Consider the following 22349-nt stretch of genomic DNA (forward strand, 5'->3'; position numbering starts at 1 on the left):
TGCCTAATGTTAACAAAAAAGATTAGAAACTCACACGCTGCCTAATTTTTTTTAAATCCTAATTCTACATTTTAAATGCATCTTGAAGAAGTAATTATTAATAGCCTAATGAAAATAATGTTAGTAGATTTCTAATATGTGAAAAAGCAAAACCAAACCAAGCAATGATACCATATTACAATATTGAACACTTAAAGGATTATTTTCCTCTTGCTTTCTCTTACCTCATCTGGGCTCCATCAAAGCAGGTGCTTGGAGAAAGGCTAGGAAGAGATGTTTTTCATCCACACCTTCTTATCAGAGTCTTTCTTATATATGAGAGAGTTGGAAACTACTGAGATTAGACATCTGTGTTTTGCAATTCCTGTTTCTTCCTCCCTCATTATCACAAATAGCGAAGTTAGCTATAACCTGGGAAAAAGTTAGCATTTTCCCAACTTAGTTTATATTCATGTTAATGGACAGCCACATTTGTTGACTGCACTCACTTCTATTTTTTGTATTAATCTCCAAGAATTTGGGCACGTTCTTAAAGATAAATCCATTTTCCCCTTTCAGGAAAGGCTTGCCTTGAATTAGTCACCACATCCCAGAAATAGCCTGCTGTAACTGCTTCCCAGTGTCGCCAGATGTTGGTTTATACAGACCTGCTGGGGACTATTCCTCCTAGGCATGGCACTTAGCACAACAAGGTTTTTGAACCTAAGAAAAATGTACGAACCCATGGCTGATTGAAGGGAGCTGTGCTCTTACTGAACAGCAGTTCTGGTTAAGGAATAATTCTAGGAAGCAGAGATACTTTGCCACCACAAAGGAAGAGTCACATAATTCTTAACATTAAGTGGTATTACTCTGAGCAGTAATGTCATAAATGTCTGAGAAGTATATGTGGGTCACCTGCAGGACCAGAATGAAGAGGAAATGCCAGGACTACGAGTCCAGACTGCCAGACAACACTGCGGTGAAGCAGCAACAGTTGCCCGCCTTCCGGCTCCAGCTGACAGCCAGTGAAATCCTCTCTGGCTTTTTTGCCATAGGGCTATTCTGCCTTGGCATGGGCATCATTCTTCTGTTGTCTGCAAAGAGCATCAAGGAAGTAGAGGTTTGTCCCATCTTACATTTTAATGCATTCTAAGAATTTTAGCTTTGAGACTGTAAAGAATGGTCAGTTTGAGAGCTCAGCCCCACCACAGGGAACTAGTGAGACTGGAGCATCCCTTTTGCAGATGGTGATAGAGCCTCTCTGTGCTTTATTCATCCCTCCTCCCTCTTGAGGACAGACACTCTCAACCTGGTCAGTTCAGCCATACTTGTTTATAGGGACCTGCCAGACGCCTATGAATCATAATGATAAAAAGAGTGAAGAGCCAAAGATACAGGTCTTCAAATTTGTGCCACTTTCAAGCATTTGCCTTTGCCTTTGCAAATAAACTCCCTCAGATCGTTGTCTTAATCCAGGAAAAAGAACACAAATCTTTCTGGCCTCTAAAGGATTCTTACTAAAATAAATCAGGTTCTACTCAGAGTGAGAAAAGCTGAAGCTAAGCTGTGACCCCCTCAGTCATAAGCCTTTTGCCAATTTGACTAACAAGCCATTGGAGAATGAGAAGCCCAGAAGCTGGTCTGGGCAGGGGAGCTCAGATCTGGCCTGATGCCTTGCCCACATTTGGTTTAATAAATTAAGTAAATGCTTCATGCCAATCAGCTCTGAGCAGATTACCAAGACCATATGACCTCTATTCGGAAGGCAGCTGTGGAGAGCTCATCTAGTCCCTCTCCCCATAGGCTAGTGGCAAAATTGCCATGGAGGCCAAGTCTGGCAACACTGATTTAACATTCCTGAGTATATGAACATGCTCAGAGTTCTTTTGGGTGTGCAGGTGAGTAAACTCCAAGTAAGAGTCAATTCCTGCCTTCAGTGAGCTAATGATAGAGTAAGCAAGACAGTGGGTGCCAAGAACAGAGAGCTCAGCTGTGGCTGGCTTGTTTGCTGTATCCACAACCTTTTTCTTGCATGTTCCCAATGCATAGCAGGCACTCACTTATTGAAAGAACGGATTTGGACAAACAGTGGGACTTCAAAGAAGAAAAATATTTCAGGTCCCACTCCTCCCACCAACACATCCTGCTGTGTTGCCTTTCCCCTGAAATGTTCTGCTCTCCCCTCCCACTCCTGGCAGCTTGGCTTCCGAGTGGCCCTAAGTCCTCTTGAGTCCTCCAGTGTGATCATGTAAACCGCCAGGCCCTACCATGTGGCAGAGGCCAAAATGGCAGGAGGAAAATAAGCTTGCCGTGTTGAAGGCAATTGCAAAGTAATTGGTTACAAGGCTGATATTCATTTCCACAGAGCTCATCCTGTTTACTTTTCCATTTTATTCTTCACCAACCCCTTTCTTTCTCATTCTTCCCCTCCTCTTCCCATGTCCTTCCAGCTTCCTCCCTTCTGAGCACCCATCCCCACCCACTATGAAGTGCAGCCTCCATCACAAGGCAGCCATTGCTGAATGATGTCACCTTATATGTGAGAGGAGAACCTCACCCCATGGTTGGCAAGGCCACTCTGCAAGCAAGTTTCAACAGAATGGTTTAATCATGATTTTAAGAGGATTTTTCAATCAGCTGTTCTTTTAAGCCACTTCAGCTAGGACTGTTTCTAAACATTTTGTTTTTATACAGAAAAACCAGAAGCCACCCATGGAGTGTGATCGTCTATTGCACATGAAAGTGTTTCATTATAAGGGGTGATGAGATGAAGCATGTATCTCAGGCCAGTGTTGTCAACACACACTTAGTAGAAGAGTTCTGAGCTAGTTTTTCTCTTCTCAGTCAGCCCTGAGGCACAACAAGAAAGTGCCCTTTTTGCAATTCACTTTAAGCAAGAATGATAATTCCCGCCTCTCCAAAATTCTATGAGGAGCAGGCTATGATCTTTGCTGCCATTTTAGAGCTACACGCTTACAGAAGCACTCATGCAGCAAAGTAGATTAAACACGTTGATTTTTGATATGTTTTCCTCATAAAATTTTTAGAGCTAGAAAGCACATTGGATGTCATCTACTCAAAAATTTATTCATCAACAAAGACACTTTTTCTGTTTTGGCATTATAGAACTCTCACAAGAATCCGTGAAGTACAATGTACACTACTACAGTGAGCTCACACATCAATTCATTGCTAGTCAAAATGATGCTGGTGAACAAAATGTGGGCCCTGGAGGTTAAGTATTGAACTCAATATCAGAGACTGGATGGACACAGTTCCGTGCGCTAGCTCTCAATTAGATACAGCCCTGTTCTTTATTGCTTGTAAAAAATTAGAATGCAGTTTCACAAACAGAAAAGGGGTCAGTATTTTTAAAAATAATAGTGTAAGTTTTTCTGCATACTTAAAGAATGATTTAAGTAAGTATAAGCAACTGAGTACAATCAAGTAGCCTTTTGGCTAATCTTTAATTTAGTATTCACACTTCACCCCTTTGCCTCCAAACACCTAGTGGCTTTGCAAGTATTTAAAGTTCCTTCTTTCTTATTAGTCTTCTCTCCCAAAGAATCTAAAATCTGATTGGTAATTTACTGGGAAGAAAGCCAGTCCCTGTTCCTCTCCGGTCCCCAGACTCTTCTAATTACTCCTCAGCAAGGGTGAGGGAAAAGCAGAAGCTGCCAGCAGCACCCACACCACCCCCGGGTGCCCAAGATGAGTGTTCCCCGGAGCAGAAGGGAAATGCGTGGCCCCATGGCCTCTCTCTGAGCCTCCTTTCCCAACTCTCCTTCCAACTCCATCTTCACGTCACTGAGTGGAGCCAGAGCTCACAGGATTTGCCCACGTGGGACACACTACCCTTTTTTTTAGAGTCCACTTATTCCATTTTGCACAGAATTTAACTTTTACAGAACGTAACAACAATTTTTAAAACAATTGTTTCACATAACTCTACATTTCTGAAACACTTCTTTTTCTATGTTTGGTCATTTTCAATAACTTCCTCAAGACACCATGCAGAAGAATTCACTAGTATAAGTATTTTCCATATGATAACATGGAAAAGCAGTGGAGTGACTTCCCCATAAAGCTGATTAGACCTGGGCCATGGGCCCAGTTCTCCTGAGTCACTGGCTAATACTTTCCTAATGGTGACTTCTTACGATGGAGGTGTAAGCCTTCATCACAACAGGCTAAACATGCAGTAGAAACCCTGAACTCCAGTACATGGCAGAATACTGCCGGGAGCCAAAATGAAAGGGGGCCCACTCCTCCTGCGCATCCAGGGAGCTGCCCTTGGTTCACGTCCCAGACAGCGTGCCCTCGACCCCGCGAGCCTGGTGACTTGAGTAGACAGGATTTTAAGGTGTGTACTCACATCCCTTTTTAATTAAGAATCATTCTTTTCCCTGTCTGACAGATTAATTATACAGAAAAATGTGCAACTTGTGCAAAACTGCGGGAAGAGGCCACTAATTTTGACAAAGAATGCAACTGCTCTATTTCCTTTTACCTTCCACAGAAAATGGAGGTGAGATTCAGGAGCCTTCATTTGGCTCTATGCTGTTCTGTTCCTAATTAACACATGGCAGTGAGTTTGTGATCTCCACCAAATGCTTTCCAAAGTTGAAAATACAAAAAAGTAAAGCAGGGTGGGAATGGCAGCAGGTCTTATAAAGTATTGAGTTTGTGTGCAACTCTCTTCCCTACCCATTTTTTCTCCCCTTGGAATTTTCATTCTTCTCCTTTGTGTCTAAATTTCCAGATTCTTTACTTACTCAACTTTGTAACATAATTCTTAACATCAGTCAAACAGATTGTATGGCAAGTGTCAGCACAGGAGGAGACCATAGAAATCTCTGAATCTGGCCATTCGTTTTATAGTGAGAAAATTAATGGGTTGAGAGGTTAAGTGACTTGGCCAAGGTCACACACTGAGTTAGTGTCAAGGGTCACACACCTGGTGGGACTCTCCTTGGGCCCCTCTCCAAGTCGTTCTTTGCATGCAGTTGGCTAATCCCTAAGGCGACTCTTGCCTGGCTGTCAGACACTGTGAGAAATGCCGAAGAAATATTAAGAGCTGTCCCTGCTCTTGCGCTGATTAAAGTCTCATGTTAGTCCAGGTCCTCCTGAGAACCAGATGCCAGGACAGGATTAGACACGCCAGAGATGTACCGAGGGAACTGCCTGCCTTGGAAAATATGGAGAAGGCTGGGAGAGCTGTCGAACCACAGCACAGCTCCCACCCCTCGGGGAAGGAGCAGGAAGGGGAGAAGGAAGGCTGGAGGGACAGAGGAAGAGAAGGGTAGAGAGACAGGGTGAATAGGAGGGAGGAGGGAAGGAAGGTGTCAGATGCAGTGTATGCTTCTGAAAGTTTCAGCAAGGCCAACGGAGAGTCCTTGCCTCAGGATCACTATTGCTGAGCCACTGGCTGGGACCAGCCATGGGAAGTATGACCTCAGTGCAAACACAGGACGACCTCAGAGCACGGGCACCGCGTGGTCCCTTGATTCCACTTCCTGCAGTTAGGAGATCAAGAGGCTCCTTTTCAGGGCCTCCACAGTCTTTCTAGGTGGCAAAGATACGATCAAATGAAAATGTGTTTCCTTCAACTTTTCAAAGATCCTGCCCCTTGTGTCCACACCTCTCCCCTGACAGTGCCGTCCTCCATAAACTGCCTCATTCCCTCTTCTTCCCCTGCTGAGAGATTCTGCGTGGGAGTCTTCCCTTGTGGGCAGGACTTCTCTTGAGTTAATCACTGACCATCCCATCCTCAAGGCCCTGCTTCCTTCCCAAACCAGACTTGGCATCATCTCCTGAGAAAATCCTCCTTACTTCTGGGAAAGACTCCTTATTTCTGGGAAAGATCTCATCACCAAGACTCAAAATTCTCTTCCTTAACTCCACCCTGCCTGCCCCTTTCTCATCCACACCTCTGATGTGTAAGCATTGTTCTATATTCCGTGTCTCTCGCAACCACTTTGTCCCTCCAGTTTCTTGGCATCACCCTAGTTCAGGCCCTCCTGGTCTTTTGCCACAGCAGCCTTAACTGCACTTCTAGCCTTTGGCTTCTCCTATTTGTCTCCCATTGTTATTTGCAGAAATGGTAGATCACGCCCTGCACCCCCTCAAAATGTGCACTCTTTCAGATTGCTTTTCGACACCTGAGGACCAACTACCTTTTCATCTTTATCTCTGCAAGAGACCTTGTACTCCTGCCAAACTGACCAGTTTGCTTTGCCACGATACAACTCTCTATGTTCTTGCTGTTCTTTTGCCTAGAAAGTCTCTCCTCTCACTTGCACTTGTAAGATCTCACTAGTTTTGAGCCCCTAATATCACCCCCAGTATTCCCTGAGCCTCCTTTTCACTCATGCCTCCAGCAAGAATTTGCCCACATTTGTGTTCTGGGAGCGCTGTTTCCTCTCCTCTGATGGACTTACAGTCACCCGTGTAATATCCTGTACTCACTTCCACTATTCACAGGAACCTCCCTGAGGACAGGGACCGTGCTTGACATGCCACACCACAACTGCACACCCGCTCATCTCTGCACTGCATACTCCGCCTTCCCGCTTGCAGCCACAGGTGAACCACCCATGCTCCCATCTGAAGGCTCACCTCTCCACTTGTGCGGTAGATGCCAGTCTTTCTTGCCTTTATAAGGATTTAACTCAGCAGTTCTCAATTCTCATACATCATCAACTTTCCTGTCTACGGGATAATTCCCACCAGCACTCAGATACATTGTTTCACCTATCTTAAAAAAAAAAACAAATATTTACTTTGCTTATTTGGCTGTGCAGGATCTTAGTTGCAGCATGTGAACTCTTAGCTGTGGCATGTGGGATCTAGTTCCCTAGCCAGGGAGCAAACCCAGGCCCCCTGAATTGGGAGCACAGAGTCTTAGCCACTGGACCACCAGGGAAGTCCCTCACCTATCTTTATCTCTTCTATTCTCCCAAATTTCCCAGCCTGCTATCTGCCCATTTCTTTCCTCAGATTAGCAGGAAAAGTCGCCAGAGGAGTCATCTGTCGTGGCTACTTCTAATTCCTCTCATTCTCTCACTCAGTGAAACTGCAGAGTTACCTGTGACTTCCTCCTGGACAAACCCAGGGCTCAGTCCTCGGGGCCTTGTCACCCACTGCACACAGGTGGTCACTCCCTCTTCCTTGACACATCCGCTTCTCTCAGAGATCCTACTCCCTTGGTTTTCCCACTTCCGCTCTGACTGCCCTTCTTTGGTTCCTTTGCTGTCCTCTTGTTCCCCCCAGACCCTTTCTGTGGAGAGCTTCGGGGCTCTAGTCTTGGTCTTTAGACTTCTCTTCTCTGTCTGCACTCACTTGCTAGGAAACAGCATCTACCGCCTAGATTTAAACACTCTCTATCACCAACGCTCTCTTTTCTTTCCCTATCCCAATCATCTCTTCCAATATCCACACTTGTATTTCCAGCTGCCTTCCTGGTGTCAACATTCAACTGTCTAATAGCTATCTGAAGCTTAATGTTTCTAAAACTGAATGAATATCCACTTTTTCCCCTTACCTATTCCATGCCCTCCCCCCAAAAAATACACCATTCCAACCTACAGACTTCTCAATCTCGGTTGGCAACAACTCTGTCCTTCTGATGCTCAGGCTTAAAGCCCAGGGTCATTCTTGACTACTTTCTTTCTCTCCAGCTCACCTCCAATCCATCCTCTGGGCTCTACCTTTGGAATATATCCAGAATCTGCTTACCTCTACCCACCTCTGCTGCTGCTCTCAGCTCCACACCCACCTCTCACCTGGATTTCTGCAACAGCTTCCTACCAGATCTCCCCGTTATACCCAAATCTTGAATAACAGCCAGACTGAACTTTTTAAACCGTTGAGTCCCATCATGTTATTCCTCTGCTCAAAAAGCCCTGCAATGGCTTCTCTTTCCACTCCATGAAAAACCGCAAGTCCTTCCAAGGCCTTACATGATCTGACTACTTATTTCCTCTCTAACCTCCTCTCTCCATTCTCTTCCTTACTCTGACCACAGTGGGCTCTTTGTTCCACAGACAAGTCAGGCATTCTCTTCGTCCGCATGCCTGGCATCCCCTCGGCTAACGCCCCTGCTGCCTTCAGGTCCTGCTTGGCTCAGTTATCAGCTAACCATCCAATTTCATACTGCTGCCTGCCTACTCACCCTGCCCCTGCACTCCTGATTCATATTGCTGCTGCTGCTACTAAGTCGCTTCAGTCATGATTCATATTACCTTGCTGTAATTTCCATTTTTTCCACAATGCTTATCACCTTCAAACTTACCATATAAATGAACAGATTATTATACGTATGGTTTATTGTCTGTCTTTCACCTACAACTGGTCTCCCCAGGTGGTGCTAGAGGTAAAGAACCCACCTGCCAATGCAGGAGACATTGGGTTCAACTCCTGGGTCAGGAAGATCCCCTGGAGGAGGGCATGGCAACCCACTCCAGAGGAGTGGGCTCCTCCCACAGAGGACCCTGGTGGGCTGTGGTGCATAGGGTTGCAGAGTTGGACACAACTGAGCAACTTAGCACGCGCGCTCACCTGTAACTATGTCTGGCAGCCTGTAGTTTCTCAGTTAATGGTTTTGGGTGAACATAAGAACCTTTGCTTCCTCCACAGTGCATAGCACAATATACACAGTAGGCGCTGAAATGTTAATGAATGGAAAAAAGATAAAGTGCTTAATGTTATGGCTTTATGCTCGAGGAAGCTTTGATTCTATGTGTCCCTTTCCCCCTTGATCCCAGATGAAATCATGTTGGCATCAGTAATAGTATGAGTACAACTATATCTTTAATCATTTTTTGAGTAATTCAGATGGAAATTGTATGGAAATTACTGAATCACTGGTCACATGTACCATGACCTTTATTTTCAGCCTGCCCTGGGTTCCAGCTCCCATCTTTCATACTCATCTTCTTAAAGGTCCTTAGGGTGAGGCCAAATTTGCATAGCATAAGAGAATCAGTACTTGGGTTGTAAGTGATGTGTATATAAAGTCCATGGGGAAGTTTTATATCTGTGTTCGTTAGCAGTCAAAATGCTAGCTGTCTACAGTTGTGTCCCTTCTTGCCTTCCTCAACTCACCATGCTACCACCACCCAAAAGTAAAGTTAGCACTGCCTTTTTTTTTTTTTCATTCTTAAAACATTAGACATTTATTCTCTCATAATTCTAGAAATCAGAAATCTGAAATCAAGGTGTCAGCAGGATTGGTTTCTTCTTAGGGGCTCAGTGTGCTTTTTTGAAGGAAAAAATCCAAAAGATAAAGCCTTAAAAGGCTTCAGCTTCCCATCTGTCTGTGTCCTTTGAAATCCTAAAGGCAAATAAGTGTTCCCAGCTGCTGACCATTCCTTTCAGACAGAGTCTTTCTCGTAAAAATCTAACCAAACTGTTCAGAGCAACCGCAGGGCCTTCGCCTCGCCAGGTCACACACATCACACACGCTAGACGACAGATCCATGCAAGACTCTCGGCCTCGAACTAGGAATCCTGCACTGAGGAAAAGAAACACCACACAGTGCATTCGCCTCCGGGACTAATCAGAAAGATGCAGTCAACGAGGCCTTATAAAGTCTTGGACAAAGGCTCACTGAAACAAGTTTATGAAAAACACTCCTGTCTCTAAAGTGTGAGTGTTCACTATCTATTTTGTCCTGTTTATATGAATATATAACCTTAGGTAAGTAGAATTCTCTTCTTAGCTCCCAAGAAAATGTATGGCAAGTTCCATTCCATGGACTTCCTATTTTCTGTAGTTATGGGTCATCAATAGAGGTTACCTCTCTGTGTGAGGAAATGTAATCCATCGTTCCCACTATGCCTGACTTGTTTGCCTTCATATCCATGCTGTCTGTTTATGATGTTGCAACCTGCCTCTTTGTCAGGGCCCAGCATCTCCCCTTCTCAGTGTCCCAGAGACTTTTCTCTTACCAGGGACTAAGCTCTTCAGGCTTTGTGGTTTTCTGTCACTGGCCACACTTCCTATGACCTTTATTTTCAGCCTGCCCTGGGTCCCAGATCCCATCTCCCATACTCATCCTCTTAAAGGTCCTTAGGGCAAGGGCAAATTTGCATAGCATAAGAGAATCAATTGGCTCAGGGAATTGTAAAGGAATACTTTTGTATTTCTAGGACTGAATATAGCACCTAACATTTAGGAGTCACTTAATAAAAACTTAGACCTTCATAGTTTTAGATGCATGCCTTTATTATTTTGGAGATAGGTATTATATTATTTGGGGCTTCCCTGGTGGCTCAGATGGTAAAGACTCTGCCGGCAAAGCAAGAGAACTGGGTTTGACTTCTGGGTCAAGAAGATCCCCTGGAGAAAGGAATGGCTACCCACTCCAGTATTCTTGCCTGGAGAATTCCATAGACAGAGGATCCTGGAGGGCTATAGTAAGTAGCTACACTAGACAGTTACATTTGCATCATATGTGCTGTTAGTAAAATCAGTACCAAGCCCTCCTAGAGAAGGGCCCTGGTCTGTCACCACAAAGGTAGAAGCATGATGGTAGCCTGTAAAAGGGCAATCTCGTGGCAGCATCCATGACAAGGCATATCTCTCATGGCACCAGGACTACTTATTGCTAAGATGAAAATCATCTTTCTTCTAGATTAGTGAACTGTTCCATCTTTTTGTCCATAACAAATGGATCACCATTTCTTGATCAAGTGTTACATCCCATGGGTCTGTGTTAGATCCTAAGATAAAAGGACAACACTGGAGCTGGGTTTATGTCTGTGGACAGTGGGTGCAGCGCTGGAGCTGAGTTTATGGACAGTGGGCACAGCCCTGGAGCCAGGTTTATGTCTGTGGACAGTGGGCACAGCCAAGGAGCCGGGTTTGTGGACAGTGGTCACTGTGCTGGAGTTGGGTTTATGTCTGTAGACAGTGGGCACAGCCCTGGAGCTGGGTTTATGGACAGTGGGCACAGCGCTGAAGCTGGGTTTTTGTCTCTGGACAGTGGGCGCAGCACTGGAGCCGGGTTTATGGACAATGGTCACTGTGCTGGAGTTGGGTTTATGTCTGTGGACAGTGGGCACAGCCCTGGAGTCGGGTTTATGTCTCTGGACAGTGGGCGCAGCACTGGAGCTGGGTTTATGTCTGTGGACAGTGGGCACAGTGCTGGAGCTGGGTTTATGTCTGTGGACTGTGGGCACAGCCCTGGAAACAGGTTTATGTCTGTGGACAGTGGGCACAGCCCTGGAGCCGGGTTTTTGTCTGTGGACAGTGGGCACAGCCCTGGAGCTGGGTTTATGTCTCTGGACAGTGGGCGCAGCACTGGAGCCGGGTTTATGGACAGTGAGTGCAGCCCTGGAGTCGGCTTTTTGTCTTTGGACAGTGGGCGCATGCACCTAAATATGCTTAGTGGCTCCAATTTTAAATTATGTTTCATGGATTTGCTTTGAAACTACGTGAACTTGATGCTTACCACAACCCCTAGGCAAAGCATCTTTCTTAGTGTTTGGGGGAAATATTTGAAGAATCAAATTTTATGTTTTGAGAATACAAAGCCTAGTTATAAATTTTTTTTCAAGGCAGGAATGTAGTACCCCTTACATAAACATTAAAAAAAAGTTATTTACTTATTTTAATAATTCTGTATATACTATATACTAGGATTTTTCCAACGTTGATTTTTAAAAACAATTTCTTGGGTTTCTATTTGAAATAAGGAAACTTTCAGTTCCCAATCAATATTTTTGGTACTACTTATATTTAACAAATCCCATCCATGTTTGTTAATATTTCCATTTATTTTTCTTTCTTCTTATATCTTGATGTTCTCCTCCACAGGGTAATGTTTATCTGTACTATAAATTGTATGGCTTCTATCAGAACCTCTATCGGTATATTCTGTCCAGAAGTAATATCCAGCTGGTGGGTGCAGATGTAAAGGTAGGGCTTTATTAAATTTGGTATGATACTCTTTGTGTTTTTTTTTTAACCAGATAGATCTTTCAGTCTAAAAGAGCGTATGGAAAATAAACTCAAAAGCTAAGGTTTTACAAGACAGAAATGCTCCTTTCATTCTTTTGTGAACTGAAGGGGCTGAGTACTCAGGATAACTGCTGTTGAGAATGAGCCCTTTCCCTCCTCAGAACAGGAATGCGAGTCTTCTCCAGTGAGATGGTTATCCTTTCATGTGTCACCCATTTTTTAGTTTAACAACATCTTATATTAAAGCCAGATTCATAGTGGACTGCCCAAGTCTTGGTGATAATGAATGTGTCAGAAGGGCAAATCTTCAAGCACCTTTTCAACCACAATTCAGGATTTGTTTCTGTTAATAAGTTGATGGCATACTGGAGCTGCTTCAAACAGTAGAGCGTTTGCTTCTTTGAATGACATATCAAATAGATTTCAGTATTATTTTTGCACACTTGATTTCTGTAGTTTTCTTTAAACTTCCCCGTTTTAGTAGATGGGTGCACCAACCATTTTGACAGTAACCTTGAGTGGTTCATCTCCGTCCGGTTCACTCTGTGTCCACCACTGTCTTTTTTTATAACTGGGGCCTTCAGGCAGCCTAGTTTAAGGACACTGGGCTCTACTTGATTGAATAAAAGCCTTTGGTTTACTGAATATCCTTTCAGACCTAAGATTACAAAACTTGACTCTAGGTAGATGATATTCAACATACTGGCAATAAAAGCTAAAGGAAACCTTTTCTATACTGACACTATATAAAAGGGATAACCAAATGGTTTTTAGCAGCCATTCTTTTTAAAATATATTCTGGTAGGTAGGTGGATTTCCCTGTGGTCTGTCATCCAGCTGTAGACTCAATTTATATAGTTTTTAGAACATATTATACTACAATAAGAAAAACTTCTTAAAATGTATTCCAATGTAGGCTTAGTGTGGTATTTAGCACAGCCAGGAAAGTACAATTTCTTCCTGCAGACATATTCAGTATGCTATGTACTGTTAATGAGGAAAGAAACTACACACATGTGTATACACACATAAATATCTTCAAAACACAAACATTTTCTAGCCTAGGTGAGCCAGAAGCCTGGGAACAACAGGCAGTGGTCCCTAATCTCAGTCTGTGCCAATGGATCAGTGTGGGTTGGTTTATATTGCCAGTGTTTTCACTTGCAGCATTGTTAAGAGTTTACCAAAATCACGTATTCCTGTGTCATTTCTCCTCCAGGATGTTAGAAACTGTGCTCCATTCAGAACCTCTGACAATGGGCTCCCCATCGCTCCTTGTGGTGCAATTGCCAACAGCATGTTCAATGGTAGGTGACTTTTTCTGTCTCCAGCATCTTTCCTTTCATAAGTGTGTAAAACCTAATGTCCAGAAGATTACTCCTGCAGCTGAGTGGCAGGTTGCTTTTTTTAATGTTTGTGTACATTATCCACTGATTTATACTTCATTGGCAAGTAAGTTCTTCACCAGAGATCTGAAGTAGTCGGGAAACATGAGTTAGTTAAATGGAGCCTAAGAGTATTTCTCAATAATCGGGACCTTAGAAAGAAAACGAATCGCCTTCTGATTCCAGCATCTATGGCATGCAGGCATGTGAAGAGTCTTCTCAAACCCTGCTTTTTCAGCTGTGTCTGATTGTGCACTTCCAAGCGTGGCAAAAATGCTTGCCTGAATCTCTTAACACAGTCTTTAATTTCCCCCACAGACACCATTGTTCTTTGGTACAACTTTAATTCATCTACACATATCAGAGTCCCAATGGTAAGGACTGAAACTGCATGGTGGACAGACAAGTATGTCAAGTTTCAGAATCCAGCTTTCCAAAATCTTTCTAGTGCATTTGCAGGTAAGATTCATATATTAGCTCAGTATTCTTTACAGTACTCTTTATGGAAACTGGTTTTGATGTGTGGGGGGATGTTTATGATTCCTCCTTCTTTACTTCTTTTTTGATCACCTTTGTTAACTTTTCCTGCCTGTGAGCACCTCCATCACATACCTATCAGAAACACAAAATGATTGGTACCCTGGTTCCTTCTAGATTACCATGATGAAAAAGGCAGTGTTTTAAGAAACTTGTTCCTTCATCTATAATTAGAGTGATCATATAATTTACTGTCCAAACTAGTGCACTCTTGAGAGTGAAAGAGGTCACAGGAATAACTAAAGTTACATATTTATTAGAAAGTGGTACTTATTGACCACCAAAATTGATATTACCATATTGATGGGCCGATAAAATAATTCTATTATAAATTATTTTTTAAAATACAATTCTTTCAAAAGTTGAAAGAATATATCTGTGTACATTAAACCAACTTTAAAAATGTTTTAAATATTATCTAAATGCTAAAAGATAACAGAATAATTATTCTGGATATGGAGTCACATACTTTAATCAGTTTCTTGGCCATGTAAGTCTTAATTACATGCCCCTGTATTTTTCTAATGAAAATTTTGAATTTTTGTGGGAAAAAAATTCACAAAATTATCTACAATCTTTTTCTTTTTTTCCCCAAATGGCCCCACTTGAGGCTTTTTGTTTTTGTTTTCGTAATTATTATGCATGCTAGAATCACACAGAGTGGCTATTGCAACTTTGCTCTGACTCCACAGTGGGGCAGGTGGTAGCTACAGGGGTCACTTGTTTTGTGTGACCTCTGGCGGTGGCTAGATGTGAGGGGTTAGAGGTAGGCAGGTTAGCAAAGCCCCAGGAATCCTTCACATAGTACACCTTTACCTGTAGTAACTTGGGTCTTTAGAGATCTCCTACTCCATTTTTCTTTCCTTTCCAAATCTTCCCATTTCCCTGCTTGTGGCTCCTTGAACCTCTTTCACTTCTGCTTCTTATGGTTCTAGACTAGATGATGAAGGAAACTTTTCCTTGTCCCTCATCAAGCACTAACATGGAAGCAGCTATTTAGGTCTGCCTAGACTTCCCTTTCACTTTTCACTTTCATGCATTGGAGAAGGAAATGGCAACCCACTCCGGTGTTCTTGCCTGGAGAATCCCAGGGATGGGGGAGCCTGGTGGGCTGCCGTCTCAGGGGTCGCACAGAGTCGGACACGACTGAAGCGACTTAGCAGCAGCAGCAGCAGCAGCAGGGGAACGAGAGACTCCAGGTCCCACTGTGGCTTAGTTCATAGGAGGACTAAGCGGACATGAAGGGGAAAGAATGCTATCTGAAATGAGAATGTTGTAACTAGCGCAACAGTGTATATGCCCCACCCTACTCTGAAGGCTTTTCCCTCCCTCCCACATTGCCAGGGGTCCCTCTCTCAACCTTAAAACCTCTTGTTCTTCAGCCTCAAAGGGCAGGCATAGGCACTGTGTATAGGAGCTACACCTCCAGGAGAAAATGGTCCACCCTTAGACAAGGGACTGCCTGTTGAATTCATCTTCCCCATGCTCCTTGTGGGCTTTCCTGGTGTTTCAGTGATAAAGAATCCTCCTGCCAGTGCAGGAGACTAAGGAGATGCCTGATGGACCCTGGGCCAGAAGATCCCCTGGAGGAGAAATGGCAACCTTCTGCAATATTCTTGCCTTGCAGAGTCCCATGGACAGAGGAGCCTGGCAGGCTATACAGTCTGTGGGGTCACAAAGAGTCCCAGGACTGAGCGACTGAGCGCACACACACTCACACGTTACACACACACACATGTTCCACACACACACGTTCCTTGTGCCTCTACAGCTAAGGGGCCAGAGATGGCTTGACCGGGCAGAGAAAATAATGTCTAAGGGTTGAACATGCCTCACCCAGCGGCTGGAGGGACCAAGAGACACAGATTCGTGGGAGTCAGAGCCGTGGAGAGGGAAGAGAAGGGAGCAGAGTGAAGGGTAAGGCTAGTTATCCCGGAGCTGGGATCCTTCTTTTCTGCAATGGCCGGAACTTGCCCCCAACAGCGAGGGCAGCCTTCTGTTTCTGGTGCCGGCAGCTCAGTGTCAGTCCTCCCCTCCTCCTCCTCACCCTTCTTGGCATGACCAACTCTCCCCTTTTCCTCTGGGACAGGTGCCTGGTTGGTGCTGAGGATTTTTTTTTGCTGTTAAGCTCGCTCGCGGGCGCGGCTCGTGCAGGGGAGACGGGGCTGCACGAGCGAGGGCCTCTGAGGCTGGGTCGCCGCTGAGGAGGCGAGGAGAATTAGCGCGGAGAGCCGCCGCTCCACTGCTCGCACCCGGCTCCAGGCGCGCAGATCCCCGCCGGCGGTCCTCTTCGGACCCTGTCCTGTCTGCGCCGCAATCTTTTTTGAAGCGCATTTTATGGTTAATCACTTTCAACTGTAGCACCTCCAGTTGATCCTTCTCCTTTGGCCATATTTTTTTTAAGAAAATATCTATAGGTGGTGAGATACCTGTTACGCTCACAGTCATTTTACTAAATGGAGGATATTCTCATTTTCAATTCTTTTGTATTAGAATATGCTAGTATCGCAACCCAAATGTTTTTATAGGCAAGGTCTTTTTTTTTTTCTTCACTTCATTTTTTTTTCTATGATTTTTTAAATGTGTTACTAGTTTTAGATGGTACGAAATCTTAGACTTTCTGGGTATCATTTAATTCTCATCGAGAAGAAAATTTGATCTTATTAAAATAGGAGCTCCATCAAAATATTTTTCACATAAGTTGAGATTTTCCAAAGCACAATTATAGAATTTAAAAATTAAATCTTGTATACATTTTGAACTATCATTATATGATATGATCATTATATAGTATGTTAAATTGTTCCCTTGCTTTCATAGGGGTAAATTTCAGTACCTTCTTGTTTGCAAACTTGATTTTTGATAATTACAATTAACTATACCTTCAAACGGAAAAGGCAATGGCACCCCACTCCAGTACTCTTGTCTGGAAAATCCCATGGACGGAGGAGCCTGGTAGGCTGCAGTCCATGGGGTCGCTAAGAGTCGGACACGACTGAGTGGCTTCAGTTTCACTTTTCACTTTCATGCATTGAAGAAGGAAATGGCAACCCACTCCAGTGTTCTTGCCTGGAGAATCCCAGGGACGCGGGGAAGCCTGGTGGGCTGCCGTCTATGGGGTCGCACAGAGTCCGACACGACTGAAGTGACTTAGCAGCAGACCTTCATAAACTAAGATTTCTGGCATTCCACATTTAGAATATTTTGTCTAAAACTTTTCAGCTATTTTGAATAAAATTTCACCAAAAGTTAGAGGGCTCATTTACCAAGAAAAAGTTCAGGCTAATTGTAGGACTCATCATTTGATACAGAAAATAGCTCTTTGAAGGCTCAAAGATTTCTAAAATTTTGACTGATGATGTGTAGCAAAGACAGACCCCAAGTCCTACCAGCTGAACCGTCTCTTTAACATCTTCGTCATTGTAAAAACTTCGCAGCTCATTTTCTCTGTGACTATAAAAAAAACATTTTAATTTGCATAATTACAGCTCTCTTGATTAACAAAATATTATAGCTTGTTTGGATATAGTTATTAATTATGTTTCACAACCAATTTTAAGCCCCATCTCTCCATAAATTTCTTAATTTACTAAGAACATTTTCTTTACTCTGCCTGTACTCTACCAAATTTGCATTTATATTATCACTATAAGACCAAAAAATTTACACTTGATTGTTGAATATTTTAACTGAATTTATAGCAATATTTATAACTGTGTCAGAATTTTTGTCTTCCAGTATTGAATATTGAAAATCTTTGCTTTGATTACATGAAAAATCAAAGATGAATACATTTGAAAAGACTGATGTAAAACTGGCTTCATTTAACCGTTTACAAGGTTCTTTATGTGATTACAAAGCCCAAACATTAACACTTTCCTTTGATTACAAAAAAACATTTTTTAATGACACTAGACAGAAACGTATTTGATCTAAATGAAAAGTCATGTTCACATAATGGTATATAAATGAACTTTCTGTAGCTACATGAGGTAAAGCACTGTTCTGAATTTACTCTTTTAAAAATAAGTGCAAACTTTTGAAGTAGATTCTGATATTCTTCAGCAGATTTATATCTTTTGATTTTCACCTAATCATTGATATCATGATGGTTCCTGTGGTAGGGAGTAAATGTTAACCAACATTGCAAGTATCACATTCATCTACTTCCTTGAAAAAATTGTACTTAATTTTTCATTGAACATGTGTGTTTGTTTTTTAGCTCTTCTCAGCTAAAAGAATTTACTAGCAAATAAAAAAATGGATACTGAACAATAAAATAGTTATATTTTTACACCATATAATAAATAACGCTATTGCAAGAGAGTTCCAACTACTCTCAGCAAGGCTGCTCAGTATCTGTTTTTCACACTATTCTCACACTATATTTTTTTCACACTATATATTTTCACACTATCTGTATTTCACACTATGTCCATGCAACATAAACTGCAACATCCCACTTTTCCTACTAAGCCCAATGACTTGCAGCCTGGCAGCTTCATATTAATACATCACACAGATTAAAACAGAGGCTGTGGTCTAACCGGCTGCACTGTGAAACAGTGGCAAGGGTCATGGGGATATGTTATGTTCTGCTGTGGAAAGCCTCTGGTTATCTTTCATCAATAACATGTTAAAGTAAGTACTCGTGTTCACCACATATAGGTATCTCTCACTACTAGCTAAGACCATGACTAGAATAGGAAGGATGAAATTATACTTACATTATTCGCTTGGGATAAATGCTAAATCAGATGAGATAATGGCCAACAGACATAAACTGGGACTGTCCTAGGCAAACTGGCAGGTGTGCGCACTGTATCTGTAATTAAACTCCTAGAAAGGACCTTGGCAACATGCTATTGTTTTGTCTTACCATAACCACAGCCATGTAACATAAAGCATCCTTGGCTATCTCCCACTGCACTTTGTTCTTAACTTCTGTTGTAGGAGTTACCATGTTTGTCTGTAATTATCTGTCTGAATGCTTGTCATTCCCATTTGGTATGTTAATTCCTTGAGGAAAAGGATTAGATCTCATACAATTTTAAATCCCTGGTGCTTGATACAAGTGAGCAATCAAGAAATGCTTATTGTTGAGTGAATGGAGGGATACCAAGGACCCAGCTGAACTTGGAAAATGAAAGAAATTGGTTCTTCCTATACTATGCTTCTCACACTCTCTGGAGACATGGGATAGGGTGGGATTGGAGGTTGGTAAGGAAAGGCATGTTTGAACCTGCATTTTTCACTCCGTTGGTGATTTGGATGTCGTTGGTCCACAGGATACATTGTCTTGGAGCGTGAGCTCTGGCTAAAATAAAGAGAGTGTGTGGTCCATGTGCAGGCATGCCTGCCAAGTCCCTTCAGTCATGTCTGACTCTTTGCAGCCCCATAGACTATAGCCTGCCAGGCTCCTCTGTCTGTGGGATTCTCCAGGCCAGAATACTGAAGTGGGTTGCCATGCCCTCCTCCAAGAGATCTTCCAGACTCAGAAATTGAACCCACATTTCCTGCGTCTCCTGCATTGCATGTGGATTCTTGACCAATGAGCTACCACATGCAGGCACCAAAGACAATTTCAATGTCAATCAAAATTCTTCCATCAACAACCATTGAAGTCTTTGGGACAGCCAACGTCTCCACAATTTTTGGAGAGGAAGTTTCTCAGCAAAGGGTTATTTCCAGAGGAAGTATAAGTCTACAAACAGAATTCAGCAGATTAATCCAACCAAACTTAGCACATGCCTTTATAAGCACTATAGCCCATGCTTAGAAATAAGACTGTGTTTCTTTTAAGAGAAAATAGTCAGTGGTCAGAGTTAAGAAAGAATGGTTCCTTACAAATAGTAGAACCATTTTTATAGAAGTGAAAGGCTCACTGAACAACTTCTTGTTGACTGTTTCAAAATTCAGAATGCTTTTTACTTCTGTCAACTTTCATCATAATCGCTCATCCCTTTACCAAGCATTTATTGAATACCTACCATGTGCCAGGGATTGGACTAAATGACAATGAAACCACAATGAGGAAGACATTGAACTCAAGAGTCTGCTGTCCAGTGGGAGAGAGACATGGCTGCCACTGTAAAGCGGGAAGTAGAGGAGGAGAATAAACTCAGCAGACTGGACTCGAGGCGCCAGCCCTCCAGCCCAAGCACCCGCTCCCAGACCCACCAGGCTTCCTGGCTTTAGAACAGGCTTGCCACACCTCTGCTCTCCACCTTCTCCCTTCTACCAATTCCTCTTCCTTGCTTCCAACTTCACGCTCTTAGGCGCAGGTCTGCAGGGAATATCTATGTAATGCAATCTTCATGCACTTCCCATGATCATTTCCTTAGAATACAGTCCTAGAAGTAGAATTCCTGGGCTAAAATATATGCAAAATACATTTAATCTTTTGCTGCTTGTTCCTAGATTACCAAAGATGTCATTAATCCATGAATCTATCTGCTCTGTATAAGAATTCCCATTTCCACTGCCTCATAAGTGTTTTTCATTCTTTTTTTCATTAAATATTAGCCCATTTTGAGGTGAAACAGTATCTTGTTTTAATTTGTTCTCCACATTACCAGTGAAGTTAAAGAAAATATACATTACCCATGATGCTCTCATTGAGTGCCAACCCCCACTATTATTTTGCTGTACCTATTTTTTCAATGCGTTGTTATGCATTTAATATAGTTGAATATGGGCTTCCCTCGTGGTTCAGATGGTAAAGAATCCACCCTCAATGCGGGAGACCTGGGTTCAATCCCTGGGTTGGGAAGATCTCCTGGAAGAGGGCATGGCAACCCACTCCAGTATTCCTGCCTGGAGAATCCCCATGGCCAGAGGAGCCTGCCGGGCTATAGTCCATGGGGTTGCAAAGAGTTGGGCACAACTAAGTGACTAAGCACAGCACAGCACATAGTTGGATAAATAATACACATACAATATGATATTCTGCTTTTTTTTAACCCTATAACAGTATCATCAGCATTCCCTGCCCCCGACATTTCCTTGGAGTCTTTATAACTATTATCTTTTAAAAATTTTATTATTTTATTTATATAATTGTTTATTTTTGACTGCGCTAAGTCAAAACTCTTCATTGCTGCAAGCGGGCTTCTCTCTAGTTGTATCAAGCAGGGCCTGCTCTCTAGACGCAGTGCACAAGCGTTTCATCGCAGTGGCTTCTCTTGTTACAGAGCAAGGCTCTAGAGCAGGAGGGCTTCTGTAGTTGTGGCACATGGGTTCAGTTGCTCCGTGGCATGTGGGATCGTCCCAGGTCAGGGATACAACCTGTGTCTCCTGCCCTGGAAGGCGGATTCTTTATTCCTGAGCCAACAGGGAAGCCCTATAATCATTGTCTTTAAAGGTTGCATATTCATGTAGCTTACACACACATACTTTAAAAAAAAAAAAAAGTGTCATTTCAATTCCTCAAGAATATGAAAGTTGTTTCATTCTCTACATTTTAAGAAAGACTGGAGGCGATAGATGGTTTTTCTCAACCACATCCATTATTAACTTTCCACAGGAACTGCAAAGCCTCCGAACTGGCCTAAGCCTGTCTATGAACTAGATGAAAAGGACCCAGGGAACAACGGCTTCATCAATGATGACTTCATTGTGTGGATGCGGACCGCCGCCTTTCCCAATTTCAAGAAACTATACCGCCGACTCCATCGAATAGGCAATTTTACCGAAGGCTTACCTGCTGGTAGCTATAGTTTCATCATAAACTACAGTATCCTTTTATTCCAGGGCTGAGGGAAAATCAGGGTCCATCTGCATACTAGTTATTGAACTATTTCATTCTATACTTCTCTATTCTCCAATCAAATCTATATATACTGTAAAAGAAATACATATTTACCTTATAGGCAATACTGTCAGTCCATCACCACATAGCTATTTGTCTCTGCTTTATATATAATCAAATGTGCACTTTTTTTAAGGAGTAACAGTAGCAACATTAGGTAAGCAGGTATGGGTAAGTAAGGAAGGACTGTTTCTTCCCTAGGAGAAAAATTAAGTAACACTGGGCCTAGAGATCTAAAACAATGAGGAGAAGCCTATTATAGAGGATGGGATGACATGGAGGACCCTGGAAATAAAGATAGGATTACAAAGAAGTAGATTTGAGTATGGACTAAAAACAATGAAAACTGAGAGGGCCATGGTAGAACCTTTTATTTTAGGCAGAAGTCTCATGGGCCTAGGGAGAAGCTCTGGATTCAGGGAGCAGGTTGGGTTCCTCCAGCCCACGTGAGCTGCACCACCAGCTCTGCACTGAGGATGCCGTGCTCTTCCTCTACTGGTACGAAGCCAGTTAGCAGGCTCCAAGGCTTTGGTTGTGGACATATGGCCCATGTTAAGAGACATACTTGAATATGAGATTCTGAGTGTTCTCAGTTACTTTAAAAATGTAAATGTCACTCTTGACTTAAGAACAAAAAGTTCTTAACTTCAAAATGACACCAAACACTATC

The 22349-nt window shown here is 42.8% G+C and overlaps 1 protein-coding gene across 3 annotated transcripts in view; it reads left to right on the forward strand.

Annotated features, from left to right (window-relative positions):
* LOC109565637 (cell cycle control protein 50C) overlaps positions 1-22349 on the forward strand; it is a 37143-nt gene that overhangs the window by 2672 nt on the left and 12122 nt on the right. For 2 of the 3 annotated variants that reach the window (XM_070787078.1, XM_019969576.2), the window contains exons 3-8: positions 904-1102; positions 4400-4510; positions 11804-11905; positions 13167-13254; positions 13651-13791; positions 21395-21604. In XM_070787078.1, the coding sequence (XP_070643179.1) occupies positions 911-1102; positions 4400-4510; positions 11804-11905; positions 13167-13254; positions 13651-13791; positions 21395-21604 (844 nt within the window). In that variant the 5' untranslated portion in view covers positions 904-910. The remainder of the gene's footprint in view (positions 1-903; positions 1103-4399; positions 4511-11803; positions 11906-13166; positions 13255-13650; positions 13792-21394; positions 21605-22349) is intronic. The other variant, XM_070787086.1, reaches the window with a different exon arrangement.

Source organism: Bos indicus, chromosome 1 (assembly GCF_029378745.1).
Source record: "Bos indicus isolate NIAB-ARS_2022 breed Sahiwal x Tharparkar chromosome 1, NIAB-ARS_B.indTharparkar_mat_pri_1.0, whole genome shotgun sequence".
Classification (NCBI taxonomy): Eukaryota; Metazoa; Chordata; class Mammalia; order Artiodactyla; family Bovidae; genus Bos; species Bos indicus.